The sequence below is a fragment of the Coregonus clupeaformis genome, chromosome 17, assembly GCF_020615455.1.
Source record: "Coregonus clupeaformis isolate EN_2021a chromosome 17, ASM2061545v1, whole genome shotgun sequence".
Classification (NCBI taxonomy): Eukaryota; Metazoa; Chordata; class Actinopteri; order Salmoniformes; family Salmonidae; genus Coregonus; species Coregonus clupeaformis.
Genome location: NC_059208.1, coordinates 39,010,904 through 39,029,523, shown reverse-complemented (window position 1 = coordinate 39,029,523; position 18,620 = coordinate 39,010,904). Strand labels below are relative to the sequence as shown.

General features: G+C 39.7%; 1 protein-coding gene across 2 annotated transcripts in view; it reads right to left on the bottom strand.

Moving 5' to 3' along the window:
- Positions 1-16,755, bottom strand: part of angpt1 (angiopoietin 1) — a 90,303-nt gene extending 73,548 nt beyond the window's left edge. For both annotated transcript variants that reach the window (XM_041902993.2, XM_041902994.2), the window contains exon 1: positions 15,779-16,755. In XM_041902993.2, the coding sequence (XP_041758927.1) occupies positions 15,779-16,195 (417 nt within the window). In that variant the 5' untranslated portion in view covers positions 16,196-16,755. The remainder of the gene's footprint in view (positions 1-15,778) is intronic.
- Between the last annotated feature and the right edge of the window lie 1,865 nt (positions 16,756-18,620).

Genomic DNA, 18,620 nt, shown 5'->3' with positions numbered 1-18,620 from the left:
CCAACTCCACGCAGTCAGCCTTATCTCTCAGATTAATAATTGTCAGATGGAAGAGGATTCCGATGGAATTTGTCGAGGATGAAACGCTACAGTGAACTTGAAGATTGGCTGAACCCGAAAAGAGATACAAAGAAACAACGACTTAACATTACATTCCTTTCTATTTCACCGCATGCCAGAAAACAGAAATAGAAATCATAGGCCTACATGTTTTTCCTGTGATCACTGTCCCTCGAAGAAAAACAGCTGTAAAATTTGAAGGTACACATTTATATAAAGGCAGAGTCTTGTAGGGCCTCGTGGAATTTTACAGGGCTGAAATGAACCCAAACAGGCTCCCAGATGGACAGTTCAGAGAAATATGACAGAAACATAACAAGCCAGAAAAATTATGACATGAATTATAGTCTATGTCATATATAAATAATAGAAAGCAGTGATACACCATTGGGTTCTTTCTTATCACAGCTGGATTTCAATGATATGTTGTGATAGCAGCATTTATTGGACCACTGACCGAATAATCCGTTTTTATAGTGTTGTATAATATTCCACAATGGCTACTATCTTATATTTGGGTCAGAATCACTCACCCATACAGGCATTGCACTGTATGCTGTACATTTGGCAATGCTTGTGAGCTACAACTTATAAACACAAGCATAACGACTGACACTTTTATCCAGAGGGACTTCCAGGAGCAATTAGGGTTAATTGCCTTGCTCAAGGGCACATCAGCAAATGTTTTACCTAGTCGGCTCAGGGATTCGAACTAGCGACCTTACAATTACTGGCACTACGTTCTTAACCGCAAGGCTACCTGCCACCCCAGGTATGTTAATTCCTTATACAGGCATGTCATACTTAACCATTATTCAAAACAAGGTCAAATGTCATTGAGAACTGAAGTATCCAAATATCAGTTCCCCTGATATACAGTGTAGGCCTATGGTAAAGCTATCCATATCACCTGAGTGACATGCTGCAGCACACTCACTCTTATTTATAATACCTGTGGTAATCCCAGGAAGAAAAATGTGTTCCATTGAAGAAATGAATATACTCGGGGCACAAGGAAACCCAAACATAATACAGGACATTCTCAATTTATTCCACACATATACTGGTGAGTGCAGAGCAGTAAGTAAAATGTCTCTGAGCGGTATATAACAAATGACTGGCGCACCTAAGCAAATACGAAAATAATATTGCAATTAAAGCTAGATAAATCCTGTACAAAGTGCCCACAGGAGGGTCATTCATTAAAATGAATGCAGAAAGTTTAACCACATGTACACATGATGCCTCAGAGAGACTCAAGAGAAACTGGAGAGACTCTCAAGACCGTGGGCAACATTACAGAGAAATTAACTCCCCTATTAATTTTGGGTGCATAACCATGGCGTAGAGTTAAGAAGACCTTTCTGCCCAATATCAAAAGTTCTAACAGGTTCGAGGCTAACGACCACAATGAAATACGATTTCTGGAAAAATTGTTTGAAACTAAGTGAGCTGCCATATTGACTGTGACAAACATACTAAATGCCAATTTCCTGAAAAGAACAATAACCATGTCAACCTCAGTGTTCACATCCATGTGGAAATACTGTGGTATTGCCGTAATGGACTTCCTTATATATTCCCTTGACATGCTGTGAAGAAAGCTCTGTTTTCTATTCACCTTCTCTGCTAGTGCAAGTGAGGCAATTATTAATTTATGGAAGCAGTAGCAGAATAGAACAGCCCCTTCTGCTATTTTTGTGGTCTTACAAGTTCTGTGAGGGACAGGAAGGAAGCGCTTCTCAGTCTGTTGTGCGTCCACTAGCTCGCTGCATCGTCCGATTTGTTAGTTTTGGCCTGCATTATTAGCAAAAATAAACTTTGATACAGAGGAAGTCACCCCTAAAATAGCTTAGTCTTTCCTTGGCTCTTTAGGCATGCTGTGTGGCCTTCTGATAGCATTAAGACATATTCACCCTTTTGCTGTATTAACCCGAAGGGGTGAAGGGAAACTAGGAACTACCCATGTTGTGCATCCTGATTACACTAACCAGCATGGCCATGTTCAGTTTAATGGCAGAGCAATGGGAATTTCACAGGGATAGCACTGTGAACACTGATATCGTCTCTCCTCTTTTTACTTCAACAGCTTATTCTGGCAATGCCTCCCTCTGAAGAAACATTGGTTTGAAACCCTTTCTACGCTCTGCACTAAAGTGAAAGTGTGAAGACCTGTCACTTTCAATCCCTAAGAGCAGACATGTTTTTTTGGCTCCTTGAAATTGACCTTGGTTCAAATTTCAATGACTTGAGTTGTCCTTGAAATATTGAGGCATTGGAAAGGGATCTTGAGTGTATCACTCCTGTAGGTGATTTATATCATTCAAACGTTGAATGCATCTGGAAGTGATCAGGTGAGTGATACGAAACATCTCAGCCCAAGTTATTTTAACTTTGATTTAATGTTATTCTTTTAAGGCAAACTTAATGATCTCTCTTCTACAACTGACCATGCACACTTTCCCAAGCCCTGCAGTGATGGCCTGGAGTGGGGATGCATTAAGTGGCTAGTTTCCTGCAACAAATACCCAAAGATCACAGGCAATTTGGTCCAATTCCCCCTTCTTTACAGGCCTGCTGGGGAAATAATCCTTGGACAAACAGAAGCCACCTTTGACTGGGCAGGAATGTTATCAGTGCCTGCCCTGGGCTGACCAGAATTCCACGGAGGGGGATGATCGGGACGGCCTAATTCTTCCAAACAGCTGCTTGCTGCAACTACCCCCAACAGTTAAGTGCCCATGCATGGGTGTGTGTGTGGTATCCTTTGTGTATTCTTTCATCAGGGGTGGCTGGAGTAGCATTAGGGCCAGCTCTCCTCTCGACAAGCAGTCAAGGTTTACGTGATTAAGATAGATAGACTGGCTGGGACACTTAATCTTCTGCCCTATGAAAAATGTTAACTGCATCCTGATGCTCCTGTACCTCCATAATTGGGCTGAATTATCACTGTGTGCTGCCTCTTAAAACATCTCCTCTAATTCTTATTATATTGGTGTCAACTGGTTACTGTAACTTCTATTATAAATCAACTTCATTGATTTATTGTTCTTTCAGAATATTGAAGACATGCTGGATGCAGGATTTTTTTCCTTTGTTTTTTCCTCTTGTCTTTCTCGCTTGAGATAAAAAATGTCGGAGGACTGCCGAGAATACAAACGTGTCAGGGAAGAAACATGATGGTATTAGTGGTGATGGCAGATGCTTTCGCACAATCCCATTTTTACGTTTAAGGAAAAGTGATTCCAACGGTCTCATTATTCTAGAATTCAGTCTACAATTGCTGCTGTACTGTTTATATAGTATCATCATGGACTGTTGAAGTCTACTGAACAAAGACAAAACCAGTGAGATTCAATGTCAGTGTGATTTCATCTCAGACTCCTTTTTACACAGGGTGGCCTTACAGTAGGCCTACACTGTAAAAAAAGAAAGAAAAAAAAAGCCTATTTAACCAATTGCTTAATCAGCATTTTATTTTATTTATTTTTTATTGGGGGGATGGATCAGCTTAATATTGCAGATAGATTGTATCTTCTATCAATGTAATTGTCTGCATCACTTCCAATCCCCCATGTTTTTTATATATATACTCCCCTTTATTACTTTTCAACCCCGTCATCCTTTCCCTACTTGGAGTAAATTAGTGAACAACAATGCCCAGGCCTCTACTTCCGGTCTATACTTACTATCTACACCTTATGGACACAGTTGATTTTACAATAATTATATTATATATATATATATTAATTTTTTTGCTCCTGAACTTCTTCTACTCTCAACCTCTCCGATCATTTTCATGATGTCCATCCGGTTTGCTTCTATATGCCATATCTTTCTAACTGTGCTCTTTCCCAAAAGCTCCCAACATACAACCTATATACTTATTATGGACACAGTATGCTTACATTATTAGCTATCTTTGTTATTATTTGTTGTTATTTGTTATTAGTCCCATCCTTCAACTCTATTCAATACCTCCCATCTATCTCTTAACACCATCCATATAGGATTTCTATTTGCCATATATATTTCAACCGTACTGTGATGTTTTAACAAAAGTTCTGAACCTTTCTATTCTCATTGCTTCTACAGATTGTGCTAAAAGTATTATTATATTATTGATCGATTGACTATGACTTTTCAGATCACCCAGTAATGCTATCTGCAAGGTTAGCTCCAGGTAAATATTGCAATCCTTTAGCCATTCCTGGACCTGTGTCCAAAAACAAGCTACAAATGGACAGAACCAAAACAAATGATCTAATGATTCTGTCTCTTCACAGCAAAATCTGCAGAGCTGGGAAGATTGTATCGCCCATATAAATAACATTCTATTGGTAGCAAGAATTTTATATAATAATTTAAATTGAAAGATTCTAATTTTTGAATCCGGTGTCGTTTTGCGTGTCAGTTCATAAACACTATGCCATGGGATTGGTACGTCAAAAATCTCTTCCCAACTATTTTGCAATCTATATGGGACGGCTGTCAATCCTTTGGTCCTTAAGTGAAACTGATATACTTTTTTATTTATCACAGTTTTCCTTAACCAATTATGTTCTTTAATGCAAGGCCGACAGACAAGTTCCTTACTTTCTCCCCCTTCCACTTTCCTCTTCCACTTTTGCGGTAAGGCTGCAATTATTTGGTTGTAATTTTGGGTAGAGCAGACATTTCCATATGTTTTTGTTAGCTGCATGTGCGACATAACTCCACCAGTCCTACCGATGATATCATTTACGAAGATTATACCTTTTTTAAACATTCTGTCAAAAAATAAAGGTTTTTTGTCAATTAGTATATTTGAATTTAACCACAATATTTGTTGCATTATTTGTTCTGTCGTTTCTGGAGGATTAAATTGAAATTGCAACCAACTTTCTATGGCTTGTTTTAGAAAGTGATATTTGGGAGATTATTTCCTTTTCAAATAACTGCAAATGAGTTGTTGTAATCTGAATAAAGGGAAAAAGGCCTTTCTTGAACATTGGGTGAGACAATCTTACTAATTTGCTTGAGAACCAGTTCGGATTTAAGTATAACTTTTGTATGACTGAAGCTTTTAGTGATAGGTCTAATGCTTTAATATTTAATAATGTCTGTCCTCCGAATTCATATTCATTATATAAATATGCCCTTTTAATTTTGTCTGGCTTGCCGTTCCAAATAAAATAGAATATTTTTTTCTCATATAATTTAAAAAACTGTTCGCTAGGCGTAGGCAAGACCATAAGCAAATAGGTAAACTGGGATAATACTAAATAGTTAATCAGGGTGATTTTTCCACAAATTGACAGGTATTTTCCTTTCCATGGTAGTAAGATCTTATCTATTTTTGCTAACTTTCTATTAAAATTTATTGAAGTGAGATCATTTATTTCCTTTGGGATATGTATTCCGAGTATATCCACATCACCATCAGACCATTTTATTTGTAAACTACATGGTAATGTAATTTTTTTATTTTTTAGTGATCCAATACGTAATATAGTACATTTCTCATAATTTGGTTGTAATCCAGAGGGGTTAGAAAATGTATCTAGATCCTCTATGAGGCTGTGGAGGGATTCTAGTTGTGGATTTAAAAGAAAACATGAATCATCAGCGTACAATGACACCTTTGTTTTTAAGCCCTGGATTTCTAATCCTCTGATATTATTATTGGATCTGATTTTGGCCACAATAAATAGATATGCCGATAGTGGACAACCTTGTTTCACTCCTCTTGACAGTTTAAAACTTTCTGAGAAATAGCCATTATTTACTATTTTACACCTAGGGTTACTATACATGATTTTGACCCATTTTATAAGAGATTCTCCAAAATTGAAATGCTCCAGGCATTTATATATAAACCCCAGTCGAACTTTATCAAATGCCTTTTCGAAATCTGCTATGAATAGCAGGCCTGGTTTCCCATATTTTCCATAGTGTTCTATTGTTTCCAATACTTGCTTTATATTATCTCCAATGTATCTTCCATGTAAAAAACCTGTCTGATTAGAATTAATAATATCCGACAATACCTTTTTAATTCTATGCGCTACACATTTTGCTAGAATTTTAGCATCACAACATTGAAGTGTAAGGGGCCTCCAATTTTGTAAATGGACTGGATCTTTATATTTTCCACTTGTATCCTGTTTCAGTAATAATGAGATCTTCTTCTTGAGTGTCAGATAATCTACCATTTACATAGGAGTGGTTAAAACATGCTAATAACGGTCCTCTTAGTATATCAAAAAAGGTTTGGTATACCTCGACTGGTATGCCATCCAACCCTGGAGTTTTCCCAGACTTAGTCTTTAATTGCATCCAGAAGTCCCTCCTCTGTAATTTCACCTTCACATGAGTCTTTCTGTGTGGCTGTTAATTTGACATTATCAATAGAAAACAAATCTCTACAATTAGCTTCAGTTAGAGGAGATGGAGGCGACTGAAAAGAAAACATATGCTTAAAGTACTTTGTTTCTTCCTTCAAAATATAATTTGGTGAATTATGGGTGACTCCGTCAATTGTAACCAGTTTCATGAAGTTATTTTTGGTAGCATTTCTATGTTGAAGATTAAAAAATAATTTTGTGCATTTTTCCCCATTTTCCATCCAGTTTGCTTTATTTTTATAATATATTACACTTGATCTTTCTTGAATAAGTTTCTCCATTTCTTTTTGTTTTTCCTCTAATTTATTCTGAGCCTCTATGTTACAGTTTTTATTGTCATCTATCTGTTCTGTTAGACTTTCTATTTCCTTTCTTAGTATAAACTCTTTTGACCTAAATTGCTTTTGTTTTCGAGATGAGTACTGAATTGCATGGCCTCTAAAGGCACATACAATAAGGGGATTCGCTGTACCTATGTTATGTTGGAAAAAGTCAGTTATAAATTCCTTTGTTCTAATTATGAATAAATTATCATCCAATAGGCTTTGATTACATTTCCAATATCCTCGCCCACGTGGAAATTCAGTAAGAGTAATGTATATGCCTATTATATGATGGTCCGACCGCATTCTGTCCCCTATTAACACTTTTTTTTACTTTTGGTGCCAACGAGAATGAGATAAGAAAGAAGTCAAGACGACTAGCTTGATTCAGTCTCCGCCATGTATATCTCACTAGATCAGTATATTTAAGCCTCCATACAGTGAGTGAAAAAAGTATTTGATCCCCTGCTGATTTTGTAAGTTTGCCCACTGACAAAGACATGATCAGTCTATAATTTTAATGGTAGGTTTATTTGAACAGTGAGAGACAGAATAACAACAAAAAAATCCAGAAAAATGCATGTCAAAAATTTTATAAATTGATTTGCATTTTAATGAGGGAAATGAGTATTTGACCCCTCTGCAAAACATGACTTAGTACTTGGTGGCAAAACCCTTGTTGGCAATCACAGAGGTCAGACGTTTCTTGTAGTTGGTCACCAGGTTTTCACACATCTCAGGAGGGATTTTGTTCCACTCCTCTTTGCAGATCTTCTCCAAGTCATTAAGGTTTCGAGGCTGACGTCTGGCAACTCAAACCTTCAGCTCCCTCCACAGATTTTCTATGGGATTAAGGTCTGGAGACTGGCTAGGCCACTCCAGGACCTTAATGTGCTTCTTCTTGAGCCACTCCTTTGTTGCCTTGGCCGTGTGTTTTGGGTCATTGTCATGCTGGAATACCCATCCACGACCCATTTTCAATGCCCTGGCTGAGGGAAGGAGGTTCTCACCCAAGATTTGACGGTACATGGCCCCGTCCATCGTCCCTTTGATGATAAAGTTGTCCTGTCCCCTTAGCAGAAAAACACCCCCAAAGCTTAATGTTTCCACCTCCATGTTTGACGGTGGGGATGGTGTTCTTGAGGTCATAGACAGCATTCCTCCTCCTCCAAACATGGCGAGTTGAGTTGATGCCAAAGAGCTCCATTTTGGTCTCATCTGACCACAACACTTTCACCCAGTTCTCCTCTGAATCATTCAGATGTTCATTGGCAAACTTCAGACGGCCCTGTATATGTGCTTTCTTGAGCAGGGGGACCTTGCAGGCGCTGCAGAATTTCAGTCCTTCACGGCGTAGTGTGTTACCAATTGTTTTCTTGGTGACTATGGTCCCAGCTGCTTTGAGATCATTGACAAGATCCTCCCGTGTAGTTCTGGGCTGATTCTTCACCGTTCTCATTATCATTGCAACTCCACGAGGTGAGATCTTGCCCCAGGCTGAGGGAGATTGACAGTTCTTTTGTGTTTCTTCCATTTGCGAATAATCGCACCAACTGTTGTCACCTTCTCACCAAGCTGCTTGGCGATGGTCTTGTAGCCCATTCCAGCCTGGTGTAGGTCTACAATCTTGCCCCTGACATCCTTGGAGAGCTCTTTGGTCTTGGCCATGGTGGAGAGTTTGGAATCTGATTGATTGATTGCTTCTGTGGACAGGTGTCTTTTATACAGGTAACAAACTGAGATTAGGAGCACTCCCTTTAAGAGTGTGCTCCTAATCTCAGCTCATTACCTGTATAAAAGACACCTGGGAGCCAGAAATCTTTCTGATTGAGAGGGGGTCAAATACTTATTTCCCTCATTAAAATGCAAATCAATTTATATAATTTTTGACATGCGTTTTTCTGGATTTTTTTGTTGTTATTTTGTCTCTCACTGTTCAAATAAATCTACCATTAAAATTATAGACTGATCATTTCTTTGTCAGTGGGCAAACGTACAAAATCAGCAGGGGATCAAATACTTTTTTCCCTCACTGTATATCTACTAGTTCTAATGTATCCATGACATTCACAATTTCCTTAAGAGCATGTGGGTGATTGTTTGTGGTGTGATTTCCTTTACGGTCCATTGAGCTATTTAAAACAGTATTATAATCCCCCACCATAATAATATTGTCTTGAATTGCTTGCAGGGTTGATAATTTATTATATATATTGTCAAAGAATTGTGGATCATCATTATTTGGTCCGTAAAGGTTAATGAGCCATATCTGTTTATGGTCCAATAACATATTTAAAATAATCCATCTACCTTGCGTATCTATTTGGACAATTTGCACATTCGGATCGAAATTACTATTAATTAATATCATCACCCCTTTTGAATTTATTTTCCCATGGGAGAAGTATATTTCCCCCATTCTTTTTTCCACGCTACTTCATCTCGAATTGTTGAATGAGTTTCCTGTATACAATATATATTATATTCCTTCTCTTTGAGCCATGTAAATATTGTTCTTCTTTTGTTATTATCAGCTAAGCCATTACAATTATAACTGGCTATACTTATTTCACCATACACCATAATGAGATACAAGTTTCAAGTCTATTTATCATTATATATATTTTTGTAAATTTACCAATAAAAAATACCATAATAATTGAGTGTCCATATAGCTGTACCGTGATGTTTGCATTGCTACGGAGTAACCCTTCAATTGTTCTCCACTAATTCCCCCGCTAAAGCCCATCCCCATCCCAAGTTGAGCCGTCATCCCAGTGATCAGCATCCCACCCACATCCCTCCGGATCCCTAAGGCCCCGAGAGGCCAGGACCCATCCATCGAAAACAGCACACAGTGCCACCCACAAAACAGAAGCAGATTAACCGCCAAAAGCATTTCCAATGCTTTCACCTCTCTATATATATATCTATATAACTATTTAAAAAAAATTATGCATATCCTATTTTCCATCATTATCAATTAATATGTGTAATAATGTTGGCAGTTCACGCGTAGGATTCTAACATATAACCCGGATTGCCATTGTATTACATTTCATTCATTGACAAGCAATTATTATCCTAGCAAATAATTCCCGTGGTCCATCCCATACCCCCCCTCCCCCCCAATATCCCCACCCCCCCACAACAGATGCCAGACAAGCACACACGCACATACTCACATATTCCAACACACTCAACCCCCCTCCTCCACAATCCACCATAAAATCAGATACTCAACGGCTGTTATATCCCAGAGCCCAACTCGAGAAATAACCTGATTTACGAGTGCACATACAGTTAAAGCTGATTGAGAAAGCATGCAGATTGAGCAGAAATTGATAACAATGTGAGATTTGATTAATCTACTTAATCTATGTCAAGTCCTGGGTGATGGAGATCAGATCCACCCTCTTCACCTGAGACACAAACACTCTGATCCCCTGTTGTAACCATTTTCCCAAGCATTTCCGTGCGGTCAGACCTTTGATTATTTTGTGCCACCTGGGCCACAATGATAAACCCCCTCTCTGATCGTCCGAGTGTGACCCCCTCCCCATGGGTTACTGCAGCCAGTGTTGCCAGCACTGCCACTACCTGGGTGGGCGTACCCCACCGGAATCCCCACCGGCTAGGTAAAAGGTCGTCAAGGTTCTCATTAGCAGCTTTGAGAATTTCCTTGTATATTATGCTCTCCCCATCAGGGGGCTCTGGCTTTGTAGGACCAACCCTGCCAGGCAGGCTCAGAATCTTGAGGGGGGCGGTGCTGCTCAAGTAGGTCTCTGACCGCATTTATTTCTCTGTTTAGGCTGCATACTCACAGCAGGTCCATAAAAGAGATGGGAACTTCTCTTTGGTGTATGGGTCGCTCAGGTGGGTGTCCAGGTTATAGGGTTAGGGATCTTCCCATCATGATAGGACAATGAAAAATTAGATTAGATGTATACTATATTTAAAAATGTATATCCCTCATCTACACAAAATTGAAAGCTCTCTCTCACTACCCCTGCTCATAGACCCCCGGTCGGCTCTGGGATATGCAACCATTTCCCCTCTCACTCACTTAACGCCGCACCTTTTCAAACACAAAAATGCACAACACATGGTTGACTGCGGAAGAAATGGGCCGAGCGTGCAAACGCACCCGCATCCACATCTGCCGCAAGGGGGAAAGGACGCCAGAGAGAACACAGGACCAACCACAACAACCATCCGCCAAAACAACAACCTCCCGCCAAAAAAGCCATGTTCTAATTATTTGTATTTAAAGATGTATTATTCTGCTTGTTATGTCATTTTATCCTTTTATAAAATACTATACTTACTATAAATGTTATTTAATATTACAATCCCTATCATTGCTAGTATCGGGTGCTCCAATATTCGACTCCTCTATTACAACTTTTAGAATAGCCATGGAGTAGTCTTTGTGTCTCTGAACATTTGGTTGTCAATATATAGTTTATCCACCACGAGTGCAACACGTTTCCCTTTTAATCTGTTTTCCTTGAAGATTGGATACAGAACTTTGCGCCTTTCTACAATCTCCCTCGGGAACTGATCATTCATGCCTATTTTCGTGCCAGCAAGTCTTTTTCCTAGGCTTTTCACCATAGCTTTATCTTTAAAAAAAGCAAATTTGGCAACGATTGGGCGCTCATATTTCTGTCCTCTTTTTCCAAAACGGTGTACACGTTCGAGTTGGATTTTATCGACAGCCTCGAGTGGGATTTGTAGCGCTGTATGCAGGAAGTCCTTCATAATATTCTCTGTTATTTCTCCCTCCTTTTCCTGAATACCCGTAAGTACTAGATTTTCTCTCATCGATCTAGTTTGGATGTCTAGTAAGGCTTCTCTCAGAAGGTTGTTCTCCTTTTTTAGTTCCCTAACGTCCGTTTCCATTTTAGAGACTGTCACTTTTAAGTTTTTGGTTTCTTTCTCCATTACCAAAGCTTTTTCGTCACTCATTTGAAGACTCGCTTTCAACTCTTTTACGTCTTTACTGACCAATTCTAGTATGCCCAATTTGTCATTTATCGACTTCAACAGGTCGCTTTCCACACTTACCATACCCAGTGGTGAAAAGCATATATCATCTGTATCAGTCGATGAGTCGCGTTTCCTTTTGGGGATCGGCTCTCCACGCTTATCTTCAGCCATGTTTGGGTGTTGCGTGTTGTTGTAATATTTGTCGATATATTTCTCTAGCCTTATAATCTGTTTTGTGTTATTATCCAGATTGAATTATATTAACTACAAATATATGAAATGCTAATATTTAGTCTAACTTACTGATTTTGAATATTATGTTTTTATCTTGAGGTGTTTTGTACCGCTTTCTATTCAATACGCCATCTTGTCTACGCGTGCCCCGCCCCTAGTCTGACCTCTGTGATTGCCACCGAGTTTTACTAAAGGAGTGTTTTCCAGGCAAGGGGAAAATCAGCATTATTCTGTGAGTTGATTGTACTTCAAAAGGACAAGAATTTGAGCTACAGTTGAAGTCGGAAGTTTACATACACCTTAGCCAAATACATTTAAACTCAGTTTTTCACAATTCCTGACATTTAATCCTGGTAAACATTCCCTGTCTTTGGTCAGTTAGGATCACCAATTTATTTTAAGAATGTGAAATGTCAGAATAATAGTAGAGAGAATGATTTATTTCAGCTTTTATTTCACATTCCCAGTGGGTCAGAAGTTTACACACACTCAATTAGTATTTGGTAGCATTGCCTTTAAATTGTTTAACATGGGTCAAACATTTCGGGTATTCTTCCACAAGCTTCCCACAATAAGTTGAGTTAATTTTGGCCCATTCCTCCTGACAGAGCTGGTGTAACTGAGTCAGGTTTGTAGGCCTCCTTGCTCGCCCACACATTTTCTATAGGATTGAGGTCAGGGCTTTGTGATGTCCACTCCAATACCTTGACTTTGTTGTCCTTAAGCCATTTTGCCACAACTATGGAAGTATGCTTGGGGTCATTGTCCATTTGGAAGACCCATTTGCGACCAAGCTTTAACTTCCTGACTGATGTCTTGAGATGCTGCTTCAATATATCCACATATTCCTTCCTTGCCATCTATTTTGTGAAGTGCACCAGTCCCTCCTGCTGCAAAGCACCCCCACAGCATGATGCCGCCACCCCGTGCTTCACGGTTGGGATGGTGTTCTTCGGCTTGCAAGCCATTTTCCCATGATGTCAAGCAAAGAGGCACTGAGTTTGAAGGTAGGCCTTGAAATACATCCACAGGTACACCACCAATTCACTCAAATTATGTCAATTAGCCTTTTAGAAGCTTCTAAAGCCATGACATAATTTTCTGGAATTTTCCAAGCTGTTTAAAGCCACAGTCAACTTAGTGTATGTAAACTTCTGACCCACTGGAATTGTGATACAGTGAATTATAAGTGAAATAATCTGTCTGTAAACAATTGTTGGAAAAATTACTTGTGTCATGCACAAAGTAGATGTCCTAAACGACTTGCCAAAACTATAGTTTGTTAACAATACATTTGTGGAGTGGTTAAAAAACAAGTTTTAATGACTCCAACCTAAGTGTATGTAAACTTCCAACTTCAACTGTATGTGTTAAAGTGTGTTTACTCAACAAACTCTGGTCAAAGTTGGTTCAGCTATATGCCCAAATGTGCCCAAATGTTGAGCAAACTCACAATCCTAATGCAGCTGGCTGACTTATAATTGTTCGTTGAATTAACTTCAATCCTATTTTGTTGAGCAAACTCACAATCTTATTGCAGCTGCTTTACAATTGTACGTTGAATCAACATCTTTTTTTTTTCTTTTTTTTTTCAATGTACAGTCATGGTCCTCATTATGTGATGTAATTTTCTCCACTGAACAATCTTTTGCATTCCAATAGTTTTTCTTCATTTATATAGGTCATCATTCACACAACCATTTACAGCCCACAGCTTATCTCAAGTTTTAAAGCAGTTTTTACCATTGAAATTCCTCTTCCAAGACACAAGATAAACCGAGTGATGTATAGTGATATGTGTGGTTTCTGAGCAAAAGCCAAACATTTATTTGGGAATTGATATGTACATACCTGTATGTTTGTGCTTTACTAGTGTGAGATACAACATACAGTAAGAAGGAATAACATCTATACTACTTTCCTAACTACAAACTCAATCAACAGTTCATTGGAATGAAATGTTGGGTCATTTATAAAGAACGACCATTTCTCACAACCTGAGGAGTGAAAAGATAACATTTCGAAGGTAGATGAAAAGCAATAATACTGTTGAGAAACTTGCCCCAATAGCTTTTAAGAAGGTGCTCTAATTACTAGTGAGCAGAGAGCATAGCATGCTAACAGGTATTAATGATGTTCAGTTAAATTAATCCCACAATTCCAGAGTAAACTATCAAATCCATTGTGCATTCTGTGCAATTATTTGTTTGCTTTGCGTCAACATTTTACAGACAAAAATAAACTATTGTGTGTTTAAGCAATTCATCATAGATTGGCCCTCCTAATCTCATCGTAAAGTTACAATATTGTGAAAAGTACAGCAGAGCTTCTTTTCCAAATTTAGAGTTTGTTTATTTTATTAAAGCATTCATTTCAGAGAGATAGTCTCTCTTTTCAGCGACAAGGAGTCTCAAAGCTAAGATAAGCAATTCAGTTGTATCAGTGATGACCTCACAATTAATTAATGTCACAGTGAAACCATATTCTTGGTCCTAAACACCTGACTGGCTTTACAAACAAATTATTATTCATACTGAGGCAAAGGAACTTGACACCTCACCATGAAAATACTCATTATTCGCCATATCTAATACAAAACAGGTCCTCATTTGTTGCAGGAAAAGGATGTGACGGAGTCTTATGCACCACAAGCATCCGTCTCTTAAACCCCTAACAGAGAGTAAATTTGCTTAGTTCCCTTGTCTACAATTCTTGGCAAGCCTAACGAGAAGTATATTTGTTGGTTGATTGTTTTCCCAGTTGAATTCACTGAGCACTGCATTACAAAATTATTATTTATGTTTCCCGCAATACTGTACATTACCCAATTGTAAAGTCATATTAAGTATTAAAACTTTAACTGCCCTTGCCTGTTGAAAATCTAATTTGAAGGTTACCCTTAAAAAATATACAGAGCTTTGAAATAAAGATTTATACACAACTATGCACGGCAATAGATACAGAACAGAAAATTGAAGATGCATTCCCTATAACAAGTCTATTCCCAACAATGAGTATGTTTTCTAAAAGTTTTTTTTTAAATGCCTTTCATGTTAGTAAATCCTGTACTTCGAAAATATCTGATGATTCTATTAACTTGCTTTCTTTATATTCTAAAGCTAATCTGGACTAATGGCAAGTTCTGAGTAGCAGTACATAGAGGGAGCATTTTTCCCTCGCACTCTCACAGGGGTCCTTATAGACTTCCTGTCATTAAAAAGACAGCACACTGGAGAACTCTGGATGACTGACATATTACTACCTCTGCAGTGTTGAACGTAACTGGACATCGGTGGAATTTGCTCAGGGAGCACAGAGTTTTTTGGATAGGTACTTACACAAATAGATCAATGGTTAATATATACAGTTACGTAATGAAACAGCTTTGTGGATGTAAATTATGTATGGATGTTGGTTATTTGTGGGTCTGTGACAGCCGTACATTTGTCATAATAATCATTCATCAATTCAAGATCCTCGCCAAGATCTTAAACCATTAATAAAAGAGTCGTAGACCACAGCTCCAGCCATAGAGCACACAAATGTATCCGTGACAATACTGTAAGGACTTTGATTAAGACAACCTCAAATTGAAAGCCAGAGAACATCATTCTAAAAAAAAAACACAAGAGCCAGACACAACAACGTAGCCCTTACATAAACACAAACAGCTTCAATGCATACTCAGAAAGTAAACATAAAAGAACACCTGCACAAGCTTTCAACTATGACTCCAGTCACCGCATTGCATTGCTTACGACAGTTTGACCACTTCTCCCTTACCTTCTGCAGCCACTGAGTGTAGTTTTCCATGACATGCTCCAGGTGTTGGATCTTCTGGGAAGCGAAGTCCTGTTCCAGTGGTGGAGCGTCTCTCTGCAGCGCATTGGCGCTGTTAAACTGGGTCGCTGTTTTCCCTTGTCGGCATGAATTCCCTCCGCTGCCATCGCCCTCAGGTAGGATAAAGGTGTAGGTGCACTGTCCATGCTGGACTCTGTGGTACCTCAGATTACTGCTACTACTACTTTCACTACTACTACTGCTGCTACTGCTACCCGTGCTGCCACCTGTACTGCCCTGTCCTGCGCTGCTGGCACTGCTATCTGCCCCTTTTCTCTGCTCCCCCCCGCTGCAGCCCACTGCCACCAGTAGGGCTGCCAACGAAAGCAAGTGGTAGGCAAACTTGTTCCACAACATCATACCAGCCTGGGGGAAAGGTTGAAAAGTAAAGTCCTTTTATCGTTGGCTTCGGGACGACTTTTCTTCTGTTTAGCGGTCAGTCTTGGGCCAGTATTTCCTTTGGTGGATCAGAATGCTGTAAGGATCACAGTCGATGTAGAACATGTGTCATCCATCCCCATGCTGGACCTCCTACTGGGAGAACGTCTGGAGGGCATCTCCGGTGTGATCACACACACTTACACACACACTCGTGTAATGGGCTGCTGGAGTGCTATGTGTCCGGTCAGAAGTCAGACAGAAGTCCAGTCGTCCAGGGCTCGCTGCATACACGTGTTGCACCGTGACAGCTTGTATGTTTATATAGATGGTCCTTCTTTACACTCTATCAACGCAGCGCGTGTGCATGTATGTCTACATGTGTTAAATACAAGGGTCAGTGCATACGGATAGTGTCCTCAGACCTCCTCTTGTGTCCCTGCTCTGCTCTTCCTCCTCCGTCTCTGCTCTGGTTTCTGTGTGACTAAACGACTGGAGCGAGGCTCACTGGAGAACAGCACCAGGCTTCCAACACACTCTGAGCCTGCCCCTCATAGAGACTGCAGAGGAATGTGTGTATGGACGAGTCTCTCTCTCTCTCTCTCTCTCTCTCTCTCTCTCTCCACTCTTTCTCTGTCTCTCTCTCTCTCTCTCTCTCTCTCTCTCTCTCTCTCTCTCTCTCTCTCTCTCTTTCTCTCTCTCTTTCTCTGTCTCTCTCTGTGTGTGTATGTGTAAGGCAGAGAGGGACCCCAGCACAGAGGATGTGCTCAGACTGCGAGGATTGGTTTACACGCTCTCTGACCTGAGGCTTGTGTGGTAGCCCTGCCCCTGTACACATTCAGTCTGTTCCCGTCTCCCCTGCACTGCAGTACACAGCAGACACTACAGGATTCTCACTGTCCAACACTCAACTATATAACACAGGGGTTCACAATTCTACTCACACATGTAGAAGGTTGTATTTCCCTGGTTTTTAGTAAATCTAGTTTTATCCCATTTATGTGGTAAAAGAATTCAATGTTTACATACTTTATCATATTGAGTGAAGTGATATCATATCTAATGTTATTTTTCTCACCAAAAATAGCCACAACATGGTGCGAAACTCTGCGAAAGCTGTCAAAATACCAATCTGGGAGAGCTCTCCGTGTTTTAAGTAGAACAAAACCGAAATCCAAGAGTAGGTAGAGGAATGTCTTCATCGGCAGCCAGCGAGGGAAGCCAAGGGAATACTGTGGTGAAAGGCCCAGGGTCAAAGGTCAAGTCCCTATAATGGACAGTGCCCTGACATCCCTATGATTCAGGGCAGGCTATCAACAGATAGAGAAGACCCTCATCACTTCACTGTGGTCCAAACCACCCCGATGTGCGTGTGATAAAGTGTGTGTATTCTGTGATAGCGGGGACAACATGATGTCGGGCTGACAGTGTGGGAGAGGAGGGGTGTGTGAATTAATACATGTAGGAGAACCAAGATAACAAACCCAAGCTACCCAAGACACAAAGCATGTGCAAACATATCTGGGAAAACTGGGTACAGTTGACGTACTTCGCTGGTGTCCTAAAATATGGGCGCCTGTTAGGAAGTCCAAATGAACCAGAGAGTCCTTGAGTGTATTAAATCAAAACTACTTGCACTGCCATAAACATTAGCTTAAATGCCATGCTGTCAAATAAGATATACTATCAAACAGTCCCCTGTAGCTCAGTTGGTAGAGCATGGTGCTTGCAACGCCAGGGTTGTGCGTTTGTTTCCCACGGGGGGGCCAGTATGAAAATGTATGCACTCACTAACTGTAAGTTGCTCTGGATAAGAGCGCCTGCTAAATTTGCTGAATTTTTTGAATTTTCACTTCAAATCACTTCCTGAATTGACTGACTTCAATTTGAATTGAGCCCAACCCTGATACAATACAGTGGGGAAAAAAAGTATTTAGTCAGCCACGAATTGTGCAAGTTCTCCCACTTAAAAAGATGAGAGAGGCCTGTAATTTTCATCATAGGTACACGTCAACTATGACAGACAAATTGAGAAAATTTTTTTTTAATGAATTTATTTGCAAATTATGGTGGAAAATAAGTATTTGGTCACCTACAAACAAGCAAGATTTCTGGCTCTCACAGACCTGTAACTTCTTCTTTAAGAGGCTCCTCTGTCCTCCACTCGTTACCTGTATTAATGGCACCTGTTTGAACTTGTTATCAGTATAAAAGACACCTGTCCACAACCTCAAACAGTCACACTCCAAACTCCACTATGGCCAAGACCAAAGAGCTGTCAAAGGACACCAGAAACAAAATTGTAGACCTGCACCAGGCTGGGAAGACTGAATCTGCAATAGGTAAGCAGCTTGGTTTGAAGAAATCAACTGTGGGAGCAATTATTAGGAAATGGAAGACATACAAG